This window comes from Gobio gobio (assembly GCF_949357685.1).
Source record: "Gobio gobio genome assembly, chromosome: 25".
NCBI classification, from domain to species: domain Eukaryota; kingdom Metazoa; phylum Chordata; class Actinopteri; order Cypriniformes; family Gobionidae; genus Gobio; species Gobio gobio.
Genome location: NC_137121.1, coordinates 16447499 through 16467053, shown reverse-complemented (window position 1 = coordinate 16467053; position 19555 = coordinate 16447499). Strand labels below are relative to the sequence as shown.

General features: G+C 36.8%; 2 protein-coding genes across 2 annotated transcripts in view; both read left to right on the top strand.

The window, feature by feature from the left end:
• Positions 1–266: 266 nt before the first annotated feature.
• ccdc73 (coiled-coil domain containing 73) lies at positions 267–16162 on the top strand. The gene is made up of 19 exons (XM_079809483.1): positions 267–516; positions 2258–2325; positions 2424–2561; positions 7043–7114; positions 7452–7523; positions 9085–9120; positions 9224–9298; positions 9873–9911; positions 10379–10514; positions 10820–10899; positions 11027–11155; positions 11228–11287; positions 11922–12026; positions 12749–12859; positions 13028–13168; positions 13319–13472; positions 13654–14925; positions 15015–15136; positions 15724–16162. Exons 2-19 carry the CDS (start codon positions 2284–2286, stop codon positions 15988–15990), a joined length of 3051 nt encoding a protein of 1016 aa, XP_079665609.1. The 5' UTR covers positions 267–516; positions 2258–2283; the 3' UTR covers positions 15991–16162.
• wt1a (WT1 transcription factor a) overlaps positions 15945–19555 on the top strand; it is a 35733-nt gene continuing 32122 nt past the window's right edge. Inside the window, exon 1 of the mRNA XM_079809484.1 lies at positions 15945–16236. The gene's annotated coding sequence lies outside the window, so the exon portion shown is untranslated. The remainder of the gene's footprint in view (positions 16237–19555) is intronic.

Genomic DNA, 19555 nt, shown 5'->3' with positions numbered 1-19555 from the left:
TTCTAAATTAAATCCAACTCAAATTCATATGTTTAAATATTACACGTTAAAAAAAGGTACAGAAGAAATCTCTTATAAAAATTAAATACTGGAATGTATTGTTAGGAAAAAATGTTTCGCTACATTTCGCCTTTTATTTTATGCCATGCCAAACTAAAAATATACAAATACAAACGTTTCGACAAAAAAGGGTGTGTGAGATACAGAGGGATGAGCTTTCTCCCTTCGTTTCACACTGTACACTAGGTGGCAGCAAAGGCAACTTTTCTTTTACCGCCTGAGATGACACAGGTAGGGCGAGTGGGTTTACAGAGTGACGTGATTTAAAACAAGTCGGAAAAATAATAAATAGACCAGCAGTATTTGCTGTTAAACATATTCAGCGGTGATATTTGAGAGGAAAGTGCACAGAAATCCCATAATTTATTACTGCAAGATATAGCGCAACCATAGCATCCTTGACTAAACCTCAACCACATCAAATCCAGTCAGTGCGGCTACAACGGAGTCACCGAGGTCTGTTTAAAGTATTCATTTAATAAACGTATGCTTATTAAACAACCATTCATTTTCTTTTAACTATTTGCAGCTCTTGTCATTAACTGTTTAGTCACTTTTGAGGAGAAATAACTAATAAATACATGTTGTGATAGTTTAGCTTGTGCTTAGCTTACCAAAACATTTGTAAAGTGCACAAATACGCTATTTAGCATTTCAAAAAATTGCTATTTTTATTTTATATATGTACAGAAGTCATGTTTATGGTCTATTTAGCCTATAACAACAATTTACCATGTTAACTAAAATAGCTTATGCTGAAATACTAATACCGCGGTAGAAATTAAAAATAGTTTTTTATAATATAGTTTATTAAAAAAATATTAATACTATTAATAAAATGACTTAGATTTTCTTCAAACTGTGTAGCTTTTCGCGATTTTTATTTAATTTTCTATGATTTAATGTAGTAAATTAAAATAGCAATTTGCCCATATGGTAACTAACCATTGTTACAGAATATTGCTTAAAGTCATAATTTACTCACCCTCAACTTGTTCCAAACCTGTATGAATATCATTCTTCTGCTGAACCCAAAAGAAGATATTTTGAAAAATGTCGGTAACCAAATGGTTTTTCTTTTTCCATACTATGGAAGTCAATGGGGTCCATCAACTAAATAGTAGGTTACCGACATTTTTCAAAATATCTTCTTTTGGGTTCAGCAGAAGAAAGAAATTCACACAGGTTTGGAACAACTTGAGGGTGAACCATCCCTTTAATAACTCAGAACAATGTTATACTTGGTTTATTTTGGGGTTAAAAGTCTTCTCAGACATTAAATCCAGATTTCTCTCTTGTAAGTTTGATCGTCTGAGGTCAAAGGTTAAATCTGACCGCTGCAGATTTTCACCTGGAGTCCCTACCACTGCCATTCACATTTACAGATCAGTGGCTATGCGAGTCAGTTTACAGACAGTAATATGGACATCACACCACAGACAGGGAATTATCCCATTTTATGGATGGTGTCCTTTTAATTTTGCCTTTCATGGCTTATAAAGTTGTTTAATATCTGCTGAGGTGAATCAGCGGAGGAAGCGAATAAAGACATTGGCCCTCCAGGTCATTTGTGATAGTAGCAAATTCTAACAGGATCATTTAATTCCTGCACATGATTGATATATCAGCAGCGACTAAATGGACGAAAGCCTTTCTTCTATTAAAACACCAGGCAGAATGAAGCCCTCCCACTTTACAAGTCAGTCATGATGATGGCGATACAGTGGACCAAGCACAGATCAAATTAAATATCTTATATAATTCCCTCTGAATGACAGCGCCATCTGTCCATCCGGTGTTATGGCCCTGACCCCTATTAGCCTACACTCTTACCATGGCGCCATTTCACCTTGATAGGTTCGAGATGGGATTTAAAAAGCTTATTTTGGCATGAACTGTGTCTAGCAGCGCTTTATATATTCTTATGAGGCAAAATTTATGTAGTTGCAGTTGCTTTTGTCATATGCCGTACTATAAAACCAATAGTTCCAGCTCTAAATTCTGATTGGATCATGCCTGGATGATTGCCAACGGCAAACAGCCTACAACTGAGCTAAAATACTGTATTATGTGCCTGATGAAATGTTTATTTTGATCATTTTTATTTCATTTTTTTATTAAACACTGGTTTATGTAATCATAGTGTTGCTGTTTTATAAAACAAAAACACTGTATTTGATATGTAGATTCTGTTTAGGTGCTTAAAGTTTTCTTCCAAGCGCAATGGAGTTGAGCGTAGAGTTCGGACCAGAGCTTTTCTCTTTGGTAAGTGGAAATATTCCATAGCAGAATGATGTGTTTTAAATTATACACAAATAAAACCTCCCAAGATTTACACACACTCCTGCTGTTTTTGTCTGCAGATGGAAGATAAAGGTGCTCTCGGTCAACCGAAGACCCCAAACATTGCCGTAGAGAATGATGGTCGGACCATCTCAGTGCAAGTACTGGAATTTAAAACAAGTCTCCTGGAGGCGGTTGAGGAGTTGCATATTCACAGGGTATGGTGTCTTACTTTTGTCTCTGTTTTCTAGTGATAATATAAAATGTGTGGTCACACTTTAGATTGGGGTCCAATTCTCACTATCAACTACGACTTTTGCCTCAAACTCCTAATTATGGCTTATTAATAGTAATGTAGTTGTTTATTTTAGATATTGGGTTGGATTAAGGGATGTAGAATATGATCATGTAGAATAAGGCATTAATATGTGCTTTATAAGTGGGTGATTGACAAGTAAAGCTTCAAAAAAGTTTTTTTTTTTTATCTTTTCAAAACTGATGTACTGCATATTTTTGAACAATGTGTTTAAACAAGTTTAAGTTGTTAAATAACATTTCAAAGGGTTTCATTTTATTTAAAGTTTTTATGTCAGGCTGGATAACCATATAGTTGTATGACATGGAAGGTGTACCAACCTACCCATACTTGAAATGAGCAGTTTTTACCAGTATTTGAGAGAGATCTAGAACCTTTTCACTCTGTCACAATGATCAGTTGGATCATATTTACTGTTATTACCATGTCAATTTATAATTAAAGAGCCATGTTTGCAGTTTTGCCACCCTGACATTTGAGAATATATTGAGATTATCTCAACAGCTTTAAAACTAAGATGATGCCATAGTATTTAGTTCTAAATATGTTATTATTAAGACACCATATTAATTAGTTTTCTTAGCCTGTTCATTTGTTTGGACAGTTTCATCACCTGACATTTTGGAGGTTTAAGATAACAAAGCATAAAATACTCTCTCGTCCATGTCTTTATGGACCTTGCTTTGTGCACTGGTGCACAGTCATGTTGGAACAGGAAGGGGCCATCCCCAAACTGTTCCCACACATTTGGGAGCATGAAATTGTCCAAAATGTCTTGGTATGGTGAAGTATTAAAGGGTTAGTTCACCCAAAAATGAAATTTCGTCCATTAATGACTCACCCTAATGTTGTTCCACACCCGTAAGACCTCCGTTCATCCTCGGAACACAGTTTAAGATATTTTAGATTTCGTCCGAGGGCTTTCAGTCCTTTGAATGTAAGTGTATGAACACTTTGCTGTCCACGTCCAGAAAGGTAATGAAAACACTTCAAAGAGTCTAACTAATCAAATGATCTCACATATGGACTACTTTGATGATGTTTTCATTACCTTTCTGGACGTGGACAGCAAAGTGTTCATACACTTACATTCAAAGGACTGAAAGCCCTCGGACTAAATCTAAAATATCTTAAACTGTGTTCCGAGGATGAACGGAGGTCTTACGGGTGTGGAACAACATTGGGGTGAGTCATTAATGGAAGAAATGTAATTTTTGGGTGAACAAACCCTTTAAGAGTTCCTTTCACTGACTCCCAAACCCAGACTCGTCCATCGAGTGTGATTCATCACTCCAGAGAACACTTCTCCACTGCTCTAGAGTGCTTTACAGCACTGCCGCCGCTAGTGATGTCCCAAGTACTGGTACTTCGGTACCAAGTCGGTACTGAAATTATAAAAATGTGACGATACCGGCATTTATGTGTTACCGGTAGTACTGACTCCCGAGTATATTCGGTACCCGCAGCTGCGTTCAGTGGCTTCCGTGTTTCTCTAAGCGCTGGGCTCCAGACTGTAGCCGAATATATACTAGTGTCTGTGGATATTAAACTGCAAAATACTATTTAAATATTACTCCTCCATGTTCTGCATCTCTGTGTGAATGACGGGGCGCAGAGGCGCGGGCGAGCGCGCGCATACATGCGTGTGACACTCGCTCGCTGTCTTTGTAGTCTCTGCCGTGTGTCACTATATGAGGACACGAACGCATAAACCGTCCCTTCATGAGAATTTACCGTTTCATTTGAGAAAACTGTCATATCATGAACACAGACACTCAAAGGTCACGGAAATCCGTCCAAATAAAAGTTTGGTTTAAAAAATTGAAATTGACAGAATATATCAGGCTACTGTTGTAACCTACAGTAGATTAAGCTATATGTAATAATAATACGTCTCTAATAATAATAATAATAATTATGCCTAGATGGTTGATTATTTTTCACTTGATCTTTTTTTATAAACAATGTTTACTTTTAAAAAGCATACAGCCTTTAAATGGTTGTATTATTTACTTATAATGATTATCATCATAAATAATAAACTTAATACATTTAATATGTATTTTTTAAATAGTTAAATAAAATAAAAACATTTAGCTGTGGTACCGAAATTTGTATAGAGTACCGTACAATTTTTATGGTATTGGTACCGACTACTGGAATTTTGGTACCGTGACATCCCTAGCCACCGCTTTGCATTGCACTTGGTGATGTAAGGCTTGGATGCAGCTGCTCGGCCATGGAAACCCATTCCATGAAGCTCTCTACACACTGTTCTTGACCGAAGTTTGGAGGTCTGTAGCTATTGACTCTGCAGAAAGTTGGCGACTTCTGCACACTGTGCACCTCAGCATGTGCTGACCCCCGCTCTGTGATTTTACGTGGCCTACCATTTCGTGAGTTTAGTTGCTCTTGTTCCCAATTGCTTACACTTTGTTATAATACCACTAACAGTTGACCGTGGAATATTTAGTAGTGAGGAAATTTCACAAATGGACTTATTGCACAGGTGGCAACCTACCACAGTACCACGCTTGAATTCACTGAGCTCCTGAGAGCGACCCATTCTTTCACAAATGTTTATATATGCAGTCTGCATGCCTAGGTGCTTGATTTTATACACCTGTGGCCATGGAAGTGATCGGAAAAATACCTGAATTCAATGATTTGTAGGGGTGTCCCAATACTTTTGGCAAAATAGTGTATGTCATAAATTTATCAAATTATTTTAAAAGGAAATAATGCACATCATGACATTGACACAAGTACTAATACACAGCCAATATCCTAGTAATACGCATGCTAATAAGCAACTCGTTATTAGTTGGGAATTAGTTGAGAATTGGACCCTATACTAAAGTGTTACCAAATGTGTAAAAAGGGAATAGTGGCATTTTTGCTAGAGAAAACTAAGTCAGGGATGTACAATTGGAGGCAATAATTATGTTTATTGTACTAGGTTTTTGTTGTTGCAGTACCATTAGTACCCTGCTAGGCTCAGCAATTAAAGACAATTATTTAAATTGATTACCAAATGAGATAAAGATAAAAAAAAAAACACTGTGTCACCTTTGATTGGCCCCCTCCCTGTTTATTTATTTAGTTAGTTCGTATTTATCTTATTTATCTTTACTTATAATATGAATACATGTTTTTTCATTTGCAATAACTATGATATGATAATAAATATGATAGAAAGCAATGAAATGTATATATTTTAAATGACTGAACTAACCTAACTAAGCATCAAATCAGGTAGAAACTAATCACATTACATAATTTACGTACTAATTTCCGTAACAGTCTTAACCTAAGACGTGCACATACTTATTGAGAATCTCAAACAAATATCAGCCCCCTAAAAGGCTGCTAAATGACATCTCAGTGAATTAGGAATGTCAGTCTATTAGTATCCGAATGACATCAAGGTTCTCGTGAGGAACTGAGGAATGTAATTTTGTGGGAGGACGAGTGCCATAAGCGTTCAGAAGAACTAAAAGCGAGCTGCACTTTCTGTCCATCTGGACATAAGCCAGCAGAAGTTACACTTACATTAGAATGGGGTCATGCAGCAGGACCTGACAAATTCACATATTTGCTTGCATGACTGTCTGGTACCCTCGAGCAAAGCACTTAAAAACCTGACGCTGGACATGTTTAAAGGTTGTACGAGCAAAAATAAACAATTGTATCTCTCATGTTTTACTGTTATTATGATGTTGGTGAGGAACAAAGGCATTAAATCAATGTGATCCTCAGGCATGCCATTAAACTAACACTTTGTAGTTCTCTGGTTTATAGGGCCGGGGTTAAGATGGAGGATTTCCTGCCAGACAAACGCGCTCAGCTGAATGCAGTCACTTCTTGCGTTCTTTTAAGAGAGTGCAAAGTGTGTTCCATTAAAATGACTGTATTAGCTTGGGATGTTGTCAGTCGTTTTGTGAAACACAGGAAATTCGTTCAGATGCTGAAAGCGAATTGTTTTGATGCATTACACATGTTTTTGTGTTGTTTTATGCATCTAATCAAATATGCGATCAGTCTCTGTCCTGAAAGATTCACTTGACCCACCAATTTTAGTGCTCTGTTTTTACCTGCAAACCCCATTTATTGAATTTATTGTCCTCCTACGAAACGTTAACAGCTTTGCAAGTAGCACACTTTATTAGTAAAATGTAAATAAACTCCTACACGCACATAAAAGCCACTATGTAGAAAACCATTGACTGAAACCTGCAGTCCTGCATGACAATGATGGCTTTATGCAAACATCTACTCTCTAATGTTCAGATACCTACATAAAATGTAATCCATTCCTTTCTTATGAATTTTTCATTATTGATGATGACAAGAATGGTATTTTTGTTAACATTTTGGATACAGGATGCTGAAACAAGACACGAGGAGCAGATTTGTAAACTTGTGCTGGAGAGGCAGGAGTTAGAATGGCAAAAGGTTTGTTAGGAATCCATTAACTTCCTAAGATTTCATTGTGAAACATTTTTAAAAACTGAGCATTTATAGAAAACAAAGCTATTTATATTGATAAAGTTCACCCAAAAAATTAAATTCTGTCATCATTTACTCTCCCTCGAGTTGTTCCAAACCTGTATGAATTTCTTTCTTCTGCTGAACACAAAAGAAGATATTTCTTGAATATATTTCTTGACTGTTGACGGGGCCTATTGACTTCCATAGTGGGAAAAATAAAAATACTATGGAAGTCAATGGGGTAAATGATGAATTTTTGGGTGAACTGTCCCTTTAATGGTTTATTCTTATATTTTTGCAGGAGACCTTAGAAAGTCAGATTTCTAAAATGTCAGAAGAAAATTCAGAGTCACTTGCTACTGTAAAAAAACAGGTATGATATCACACTCAATCCAACAGCATATCACCCTGTATCCCAAGGTTTCCCACTGAAGCTAAGTAAGGCTGTGCCTGGTCAGTACCTGGAAGGGAGACTCCTGGGAAAACTAGGTAGCTGCTAGAAGAGGCGTTATTGAGGCCAGCAGGGGGTGCTCACCCTGTGGCCTGTGTGGGTCCTAACTAGGGTTGGATATCATTTGAATTTTAACGATTCCGATTCTGCTTATCGATTCCGATTCTTATTGATTCCTAAAAAAAAACAAACTTAGATATCATTCACATTTATTCCAAGTCTTTTTGTAAAACATTTCATAGGAGCTGAATACCATGAACAAAAATCAACAGGCTAAGAACACAGAACTTTTGCCTATGGTTGAAAAATACCAGAGGAAAAACAACTAGCCTAACTAATATCAATTTCAAGCATTATTAAAGACAATTAAACACTCAGTAATTAAAAAAGAACAAATAAATGATCAATTGCACAAATAAATACAATTGAGCAAAGATATAAATATAGAAAGAAATACATTTTTTCAGGTATTCAGGTACAGAAATATGTTAAATAACACTGTACTATATTAATAAAATATAGGCTATATATTAAAAATATTTCAATTATATTCTGTCTAGAACAGCGAGCGAGTTTTCTCGTTGTCTTTTGTTTGATTAATGTTGTCATAGAGACAATCTGCCGTCACTTGAAGAGCTGCACGGATTACCCATATGTTTTCATCTTTTCTTCTTAACTGTCTTAAGACATAACCAACTGTGTTTACGAGAATATTTTGTGTGTATTTGTCCGTTTGTGTGCTGTGAAAAAAGACGAGGAAGAGAACTCAGTTCATTATCGCGAGAAGCCGTTCTGTGCGCACGTGTGTGTTTGTGTGCGGCACAGAATGTTTAAAATCATCCTGCTATCACCTTTTATGATTAATTATGATTATTTGTCTGTGCGCACGTTTTGGATGTGTGCAGAGCACGGAAAACAGTATGCGAGTCTTTTGCGCACACAAGAACCGATAAGTGGAACCGAAATGCGCGTTTCTTATCGAATCACAGGTTCTGGGGAATTTGGAACCGGTTCTCGATACCCATCCCTAGTCATAACGCCCCAGTATAGTGACGGGGACAGTATACTGTAACAAGCACCGTCCTTCAGCTGTGACGTTAAACCGAGGTCCTGACTCTCTGTGGTCATTAAAAATCCCAGGATCCCTTCGGAAAAAGAGTAGGGGTGTAACCCCGGCATCCTGGCCAAATTTGCCCATTGGCCTCTGTTCATCATGGCCTCCTAATCATCCCCATATACTGATTGGGTTCATTACTCTGTCTCCTCTCCACCAATAAGCTGGTGTGTAGTGGGCGCTCTGGCACAATATGGCTGCCGTCGCATCATCTGCACATTGGTGGTGGTTGAGGAGATTCCTCCCTTCCATGTAAAACGTTTTGTGTACCTAGAAAAGCACTATATAAATGTAACAAATTATTATTATTATGTAAGCAAGATTTTATACACACACACAAGTATATCAATTATTTTGTCTAATTTAAAGTTTCAGGCCCAAATCCGAAGAATTGAAGGAGAAAAGGTTAGTCGCTTTATATTTCTATTTTATTGTATGTTTTTATCAATCTTCTTTTTTTAAATACTAATTAATCATCACTTGACTAAATATGACTGACCTCTTAAAGGGTAAAAACCAACTGGCGGCTGAACTGAAAGACAAAGAGATCATCAGCCTCAAGGAAGAACTAAAACTGCTGCAGGTACACATAATCAATACAATAACAACATACACCTTTACATGACAAGATCTTCTGTACTTTGCTTTAGGGACATATTCCTAAAACAGTGGGAAAATCCATCTCATCGCTGACCTTTTGAGTGGGGGTCTGTGTAGGTCTATTTGGTGTTGTCAGATAAATGATGCCACATGGGTGATATATGCTTTCTCCTACGGTTCATCACACCCTCGGTTCAACCGTACGATTAGTCAATAAAGGCCCTTGTTACCCTTTTATTTGGTAATCTGAGCAATTCAATTCGTATCTAAACACAGCAATTATTGTGATGTATTCATGAACACTGCGTCACTTGTCTTGACATGATTTACAGAATTATGCAAGTAGTTTAATATTATACAGATAATGTTAATAGCAAGCAAGAGGTTATTCTAGATCAGTCTTTACTCTTATTAATGTGTCGTTTTGTTTATTTTTATGAATATGATTTAATATAGTATTAAAATAATAATAATAAAATTCTGCTTTAGAAAGGTCATTGGGTGCTCTTCTAGAGACACTGAAACCACTTGCTTTTTCTTTTACTACTGTCTTGCAGGTGCTCAGGTACAGTTTGGAGAAGAAATTAAGCGAGCTGGTAAGGATTTCCAATTATATAAATTGTTGACAGAGGCAAGTGGGAGTGGGAAGAATTAAAGAGGAGGAACTGAGAGGGAGAGCGGATCATCAGGAGTAACGGATAGGGAGGGTGTGACACGTGAACCGCCAGCGCCGCTGTGAAAATACCACTATTAAAATATTTTATATCAGAGCCTCGCTCTGTTTAACCTTTCAATGGCGGAGAGGGGAATCAGTTTGATACAGACAATCAAACAGTAACGGGCTGCGCTTCACATAAAAGCCCCTCAGGCATGTTTGGAAGTTGACTCCTTATCTAGCAGAAAGGAGCACTCAGCCGAGATGTTAAACAAAGGTCTTCAAACTCTCCGATGCAGTATATATTCACGATCTGCCCTTGCCGAGAAGAAGAACTGTTATTACTTGTACAGCCGAATGGGGATATTCCTCTTCGAAGGGAGGACAATGTGTTTTTAAACTTTACAGGAGCAAAAGTTGCAGCTGCAGACACAAACGAAAGACAGCCACCTGAATCAGCTGGGAGAGGTGGAGAGACGTTTCGCCGCCCTCTCCAGACAGTGTGCCATGGTCAAGCAGGCCCATGAGAAACTTGAACAAAATGGTATGACTGTCATAACTGACAAACATCGTCCTAGTGAAACATTTAATTCAAACAAAACTTCAGTTGAAGTTGAGTCAGGGTTTAAACCGGATTATCTCTTGCCTTCAAACTCTATTATCACTATTTATGCAAAGCATTGATAGAGACCATGCTAAAAACATTGGGCTCGTATGTATTCTGGTATTCATAATCTTTCTTCATTGATTTGTCATTCTGTGAACATGAATTATTTGGCCTTTGTAGGTGAATTCTAAATGAAAGCCTGTGTAGTGATGCCAAGCTTTTTTAAATCTCTTTTCTTTAAGTTGAAGAGGCCATGCGAATTAATAAAAAACTCACATCCATCAATGAGAAACAAGGATCTACGATTAAAGCCTTGAAAGAGGTAAAAGAAAAAAAATTGTACTGCTTACGAAACTACTATTGGTTTGCAAATGTATTTGCTTTGAAGTTAGGAGAAGTGCTACATCATTGCATCACAAATTGTTGCCGCTTTTTTACTTCATATTTAGGATTTGGAGAGACTCAACAAAGAGCTGGTTACATTCAAAGTGTCATCGGTCTGCAGACCTGGAGAGGAACGTTTACAGATTGTTCTAAAAGAACAAGAGTTTCAACAACTTCAGCAGAGACTCTTTGTGGTAGAATCTCTTCATATTTGTTAATCATAAAAGGTGATAGCAGGATGTTTTTAAATGTCATATTTTTTTTAGGAAACAGAACTTAACAAAAAACTGAGAAATGAAACCACCACAGAGAGGGCAGAGAAGCAGGTAAGCTCCTCTGAAAAATCTGGACCTTTTTGTGTGCTTTTTACAGTTTTTTACAATCGCTAAGACACATTTCTTGATAATCGAGTCCCTTTTTCAAAACTCTTCACATATTGAGCACAACAGCGGTCTATGTGGACTAAACTAAAATGTATTAAATGACTACTTTCTTCTTTCGTTTTGGTAGTTTTAGTGCATTTTGAATGTGAAATGAATTGCTGTGCCAAGATGAAAGTTGGTTAGAAGAACTGTGTGAAGAGTTTTGAAAAAGTGACCTAAGTATTGTGAAATATGCCCTAGCAATTGAAGAAAAAAAACTAATAAGTATCCTTTAACAGAGGTAACTCTAGATTTAACACTTGGATGAAATTAAGTGTGTGTGTGTGCGTGCATGTATTTGAAAATATCTCCAAAAAGATGGCAATATCCGAAATCCTTGTCCATTTTTTTGATCCCCATGAAGAAAACGGCTTCATACAGAATGATGTTTTTTGAAAATGTTAACATGCTGAAAGTTTTCTGTGATGGGTAGGTTTAAGGGTAGGGGATAGAATATACAGTTTGTACAGTAAAAAATCATTATGTCTATGGAAAGTCCCTTTAAAACATGGAAACCCAACACGTGTGTGTGTGTCAGGAGGTATTGAGATCCCTCCACCACAATCAGAGATTGCTGCAGACACAGACGGAAGCTCTAAGCCGAGCAGAGCAGGAGCTCTGCACACTCCGTGAGGAATATCAGGTCAGGCTTCCCAAAACCCAGCTCCACTTGCAACATCACATTCTGCTTAAATAACACACAAATCTGCAACTATTTTTAGAGCCCGAGCACCATCGGTGCGAGGACCCTATTGGAATTGCTCTGTTTATTAAATGTTATTTTTATTTTTTTATAAATTATTGTTTTTTCCCCGTAGACACCTACATTTTTTGTACCGTTTGCTATGTGTACATCAAGCAGGAACAGGAAATTACCATTAACATTCATTAAATAATAAAATAAATCAAATTCATTAAATAACTAATGCATATCAATTAACTGTATCCAGTAAATAAACACATTAATAAAAATGCAAAATCTGTTTAATCCATTTTAATTGAATTTCTTAAAATAATAATCTTAATATGGTATAAATATTCAGAAGTAAACAATGGTCACCTAGTACTCATAAAGTTGATTGAGTGAACTGAAAATCACTTTTGCACATTTACAACACAAAAAGTGCAACTCAATAATAGTAAGTGTGTTTAATGACCGTTTACAGCCTCCTTCTCTTTTATTCCCTCCATTCCTCTATTTAATTCACTTAGTCATTCACTGATTAAAACCATTATTAACATGACAAAAGCCAACTGATTTGTATTGGCCTCTCCATCTGTTTAGAATTTTCTGTCCAGGTTAAATAAACACATAAAAATTTATTATTGCATTAAAAATTTTCTGGGTGATTAATTTTATTGCAGATCCTTAAAACAGAACATGGATTGAACCAAGAGAGGACTAAAGAAAAAGACGACAGCTTTGCTCGGCTGAGAGATGAATACCAAAATTCTAAACTCACTTGGGAAGAAGAGGTGAAAATCATTCTAGAAAATCATCACTGGTGTGCTAAAGAAAGAGCTGGAACTGTGATTTGATTTTGAAAACCATATGTTGTTGTTAAATAAAAATATATATTTTTTTTAATTAAAATGTTTTAAAAATGGAATGGAATTAAAAAAAGAAATTTGGTGTTCTCACAGATTCTGCAATTGCAAATGTCAACAGAGGCAGATCGAGAAGAGCTGATAGTGGTAAAACAGGCATATAATCAACTCCAGGAAGAGCACAAACCGCTGTCTATGTCTGCAGTTCATAAGGTCAAAGACCTTCATAACTCCGAGGTGGGATGATTAGATATAAATTCAGAATTTGGGATTATTTAATAAGCATGTAGATTAGGTATTGTACTTGGATAAATAGGTCTAAACCTCATCATTTTGAAGAGGCATTTGATAATTGAATTATAATCTGACTGTGATATTTTATTACAGATTGAACTAAAAGATCAAGAAAATTCTCTTGATACAACATCTAACGAGATTAACCTTGTGAAGGTGAGCAGTCTCCATAAAGATCTCGAGGACAGTCTTATTAGTCCTCATGATAACTGTGAACCAACAAGTCACCCTGATAAAGACATTCCAGGTAAGAAAGAATGCAAAGTTGTCTTCTCCAGCCAAGCTTGGCGCCACTATAACTAATATTTTTTATACAGAATGATGTGAAGTGCAGGGAGGTGGTTACTGGAGACTCTTTATCAAGAAAGCTTACCTGTACTTCTCATTTTTCTCTCATAATGATACATGTATTTAATTTCCTCACACAGATCAAAGTATTGAGTCTCAGAAGGCTAGAAAAGATGTCCACTCTCAAAACGACAAGGAACTTGACATTTTCATGCAGGTGGATAAAATAGCACCTGTAATCTCACCATCAGTTTCAACTGGTGGGTCTGATAACATCTCAAGACCTGAGGACGTTAATCTCAAGACAAATCAACTGTCAAAGTTGTGTGATGAAACAAAAACGGGTGTCAGTGAAAGTGAGCCAGTCTGCAACGCAGTTGATAAAGGATGCCCCTCAAATCCAGCTCAAAGTGACACAGACGGTCATCTCGCTGAGCTATCAGGGCCTGAAACCAGGTCTGTTTATGCCGTAGACGACGACCCTTTGGCTTTGGAACCGAAAGATAGACCGCTGGAGCAGAATCTGTGTATTTCTAAAGTGACTGAATCCCAGACATCAGATAAACACATGGACAGCCAGGGATATGCTACATCTCTGTTCAAAGAATTCAAAGACCACCAGACTGCCGTACCTGAATTTCTCAACAGTGTTTCACAAAAGGAAAGTCAAACAACTGCTGAGAGACTTTCAGAAGAAAAAACAGCAAATACACAAGACACAGTTGTCTTTTACGACAAACCGGGCATTACAGAAGGTTTTATTGCCACCCAGCCAAGTGTGATAAGCCACAGAACTGTCAATGAGGAGCCTGAAATGTTTGATAGTGCAAGTGCCACAACATCTTTAGATACACACCTTGATGAGTCCAAAGATCAGTTCTCACCACCTGAATTGATCTGTGAACCTTTGCAAAGCCAGGTTTCCCAAGCTGATCACTCGACTGAAACAAGCCTCTACAATGTGGTCAGTGAAGTGGAATCTAAACAGTTGCCTCTTGTTGATCAGACCACTTCAGCGACTGAAGTTGACACAGTGGAGGTCATATCAGAAAATAATGATGAAAAAGATGATGGGACTCTTTCACAACCATTGAAAGCTCAACATATTGAGCTGGTTAGTTTTTCTGAAGAAGCCAAGATCACAAACCCTGACCAAGATCCTTCCCCTCCTAGGTCTACGACAGCAAATGGCCAATCAGATGTTGACCAGAAGAGCATTTCAATGGTAGATACTTCAAACGATTCTGAAAATAGAAGATATACGTCGTCCTTTGCATGGGACACATTTATGAAAGGGAAAAGGAAGCCACATCCAACACCCTCAAGAACTGAGCTGTGGTCCTCTGGATTTCATGAGCTTGTCTCTCCATTTTGTGCTCCCCTTTTTATGAAGGAGAAATTGGCAAAACGAGGCAAGTCTTGTAATGTAATAGAGTCTGTTTAATAATAAGATTCAATATCTGACCACAATACATTTCAAATTGAAATATTATTTTCACAGCCGTAATGAAGACTCCTGACAGATTGGAAACTCCAAGCAATCGTCCCCACCAAATGAACAAGGAGAGTCAAGGAGAGTGGAATGCAATCAAGCAATCTTTTTCTGAAATGCTAACAGAGAAAGTAAGTTAAAAAACACAGGAAAGCGAAGAGTCTAGCGGGCTAACGCTGTAGCACACACAACTTCCATTCCCAGAAGTATTTCAGCAGGGTGAAATGGCAGCATTATTCTCAATTAAATGTTGATAGAAAACAGCAAGTCAAAAGTCTCCAAGTATAAATCACAGAAATGCAGCCCAATTCCAAAGGGAGCTAAGATGCTAATATGGAATAAACCAGAGATCGTTCTGCGGTCTGTTGTTTTCAGTAACATGGTTATATCTGGTTTCAACTATGATTAATGCTGGACTACTCAAATTAAATCAATCAAAATGGATGGAAGTGAAGTTTTGCCTTCAAGAATTATCATTTGATCCAAAAACAAAATAAAGTTTTTATTACAGTATATTATTTAAATAAAATCAGAAATACTACTTTTTTTTACTATATAAATGTATTAATTTATTTCATTTCGAAACAAACAAAATGTGCTTGTGTTTCTTGTTTTTTGTTTTGTGGATTTCACTTTTCATAGCTATTAATACTTCCATCAGAATGAAATCAAGGTAGAGTGTCATGGCACTTTTATGACCCACTTTATTTACCCGCAGGACAATCAAGTTCTTATCTCCTACAGCTCGACTCTGAGTGGCAGTCCAGTCTCTTCTTCTGTGGGTAATGGGCTGCGACAAGACTGCACTCCTACAGTTCCTCCTCCCAAACTCCAGAGCCTGGAGAAACAGACCCGGCCTATGGCATCAAGTTCTGAAGGAAAAGAGGAATGGAAACAATCTGACATAATGGCCCAAATTGCAAAAATCGAGGAATTTATGTCATCTGAAGGTTTAGCGCCTCAAAAAAGACGTAAAATTGATTGATATGCATTAGAAAGGCATACATCGGTAATGTTGTTATTGTACTCAAATGTGTTTGCTTATATTTTACTTACTCTCCATCTGAACAAATACAGTAAATATGATATTTGTGTTAATTGTTAATATATTTCCAAAGAATTTAACTGAATAAATGTTCATTATTTCAAGCAGCTTTATTTTCTTGCAGACTTTCTTAAAAGGTTCAGGTGTTTGCATCAGTTGCATCATGTTAACCTATCGTTAAACAAGGTAAGTGTTACACATAAAACCTGTTAATTATGCTGCACAGGCTAATTAACACTCATTATTCCCTTGCTCATTCCTCAGAGGGCATTTAATGACCAAACATTGCTAATTTACATTTGGTACACAAACTGTGGCCAACTATAACTTGTGATAATTAAAATACACAAGTAAGAAGAATCAATTAGCACATATCAAGCCAAATTAACAAATGCAAATGAGTCTCCCATTAAGTTTATGTCCTTGGTAAATAGGCTGTGGGGACCGCGTGGACACATGTTAGGGCAATAAGATGGCAAAATATAGTGTGTTGCATATGACGACACTGGTCACAATGAAAGTTGATACTTTGGTTGATCCACATGAGCTTTTTAAGTTTTTAAAGCAAAGTTTTTTTACTTACTATTTAAAAAAATAAAGAAATACGACAGGAGACAGTAGTTTATTTTTTGTATTTTATCTTACCACATTAAACTGGTTTATTCTATAATGCTACTTATGCTAGCCCATCCAGTAATATTTAATAAGCTATATTTTAGGAAAATAAACCAGATGAGTTTCATCTCAAATTAAGCACATTTCAGAGCCTCACAAAAACAGTTCGCCTAGTACTAAAATCATCCAGCAGAAAGCAAATGTGCACCTCTTGATGAAAGCACAAGGTCCCTCCGAGGTTCACCTTAATACACTTACTCATTATTAATATGTCAAAATGTTAATGTCCTCGTAAAGAAATCTTATGCATTTCAGCCACTGTGCCAGCAGTACTGACCCTTATCCTTAGAGGGAGTGGGCAATATGGAGAGCGTAATTTTAATACACACACTGGATTATGAAGTGGCAGTCCTTTGAAACAGTCAATTACACTTGAGCGCGGGAGGGCCCTAGTGTTAATTACTAGTCGGTTTTATATAGTGTGTAAATACAGAGCCTGCTGACATTCACATTCCATCACCATGTCCTGACTGCCACAGCAAATTAGCCTGACCCGTCTGTATATGCACTGCTAGGCCGCTGCATGTTCGTTTAACTTTAGAATAACATTAAGCGCAAACAAGCTCACTTCTGTTTATAGGGGTTGCTGTCGCTACATGCTTAGGCCATTGTGGTTTGCTTCATTTCTACACCTTGATTGATTTAGAAATGATGTAGAATTTAATGGTATACCGGGTCCAGTACCTCTTAATAATCTTCCATTTCTGAACATTCCATTACATTTTTTTATTACTTATAAGGAATTTAAATTTGGCCAAAAAAAAAAATTCCATTGCTAGATGATGAGAGAATTTCAATAATTTAAGTTATAATAATTCTTGCTAAAGGCGTGTTTACACTGTAAAAAAATTGTTGCCTTAAATTTTTAAGTACAATCAACTTGGGTGTTAATTTCAACTTAAATTACATTACAAGTCAGTAACTACCCTGAGTTAAGTATCACAGTTTTACGGTGCATTTGTTTAAATTAACTAAAAAGAACCAACTCAGAATCATTTCGGGAATGGAACTACACTAGTTGCATTATATTTCACTAAAAAGAACTGATTCGTTAGAATCATTTATTCAGAAGTTGACCTACACTGGTTGTGTTTAGGTTTTCGATTCATTAAAAAGACCCAGCTCTTAAGAATCCTTCATTTGGGAATCGGAGTACACTGGTTGTGCTGTATGATTTTGATTCAGCAAAATGAACCAACTCATTAGAATCATTCGTTTGGGAATCTGACTAAACTGGTTTTACTATATTTGTTTAATTCATTAAAAAGAACTGACTCATTAGAATCAATAATTCAGGAGTCATCCTACACTGCTTGTGCTGTGTTTGATTCAATATAATCACTTGTTGTTCAAATTGTCCTGCCACAATTTCCTCTTTCTAGAGGAAAAACATTAGGGTTTTTAAAGCCCTATAGGTGACAAGCGTGCACCAAACTAGGCACGTATATGAATAATTACATTAACGTTATTTTGCAAGCTCAAGACCTTCCTTTTTAAAAAAAGGCAGTGCAGTCTTGTTCTCCCTCTATAGCTGTGAATCATCTACACTCTGGCCTTCTCATTTTACCTCACATTGAGAGACGAGAAGATAATCCCCGCCTGCCCACTACTGTCAAAGGTCAGCAGAGTTTAAAGTTCACTATCCACATCATTTATATGGCCTTAAATTAGCCCAAACCCAAAGTTCTGACTGTTCCTCTCTCTTTCAACCAGTTGTTAATCTTCTCGTCGTAATACAAATCCAATGAGAAATAGGAATGCTCAGCGGACGGCTGTTTTGATTGAATTATACCCCTCAAGGACCACCATGGCTGGCCCATACGCTTTTAATTCTGAAGAGATGAGAAGCGATCACATGGGTACACGGTACTCCCCATACGTGGAGTATGTTATCCCCACCTATATATCTGTTCAGCCGGCAATGTGCACATCTTAAAGGATGAGCCATTTCGGCTGTGATGGGTGGGGGGCGATCAGGAGCCCTATCTTAACCCACATGCCGTCCTGCATTAGCCATGTCCCTATTGAGGTGTCAGCCCATAAGTCTAAGTCAGTGGGATGTCACAGCCAGATGATGGAGAGCGCTTCTTCACTCCAGGGAATCTTGTAAAACTTGCATGCCCCCAGTCTCTACTCCCAGTCCGGCCTCCTCCTCGACACGGCCTCCCCTTGTGCTAAATCAGAACTAGTGAATGACACACTGAGATCCATTAAGCAACAAATGTATTTAGTTACTAACTTTTAAAGGGTATTGCAAGGGTCTTCCTGGTTGTCGAAGTACTACACTAAAAGTTACGAGGTTGTAAAGTTTATCAGTTTTTTTCTTCTTCTCACAATCAAGTTAGTAGGTGGGTGAAACTAAAAAGAAAGATTTTGGACTTTATAATTACAATTATTGGTTTTAAGTATTTTTTAAGTACTTAAACTTCTGGTGCTCTTCACGTGTCGGTCAAAAATGACAGAATTGTTTTATTTCAATGAAATGAATGTACTATATTTTAGTTTGATAATGTTTTTTAATTAATATTTTGTAGTACTTAATTATATATGGATTATGTAGTTATAATCCATTTATTCACTTTTTGAGCATGCCCTGAAAATGAAATTTCCAACTTAAACTGTCGTAAATCTTGAATGATTTGGAGCATAGACTTAAGTTTGGTCTCTTTTTAAAGATGACTGTTGGGAGATAGTGAAAAAAAAAGAAAAGAAAAGTGGACTTATAAAAAGTTACAGAATTTTACGTTTATTGTTTACACAATGCACAAATGCACAAAAATACTATTTTAAATTTTTATATGAATTATATATTTTCAAAAACGGCAAGAAA

Bases quoted from the DNA above. Each gene is read 5' to 3' on its own strand.
- ccdc73 (XM_079809483.1), top strand. From the start codon at position 2,284: ATGGAGTTGAGCGTAGAGTTCGGACCAGAGCTTTTCTCTTTG. The intron at 2,562-7,042 runs GTATGGTGTCTT...TTTTGGATACAG, and splicing joins AGGAGTTGCATATTCACAGG to GATGCTGAAACAAGACACGA. The intron at 15,137-15,723 runs GTAAGTTAAAAA...ATTTACCCGCAG, and splicing joins CTGAAATGCTAACAGAGAAA to GACAATCAAGTTCTTATCTC.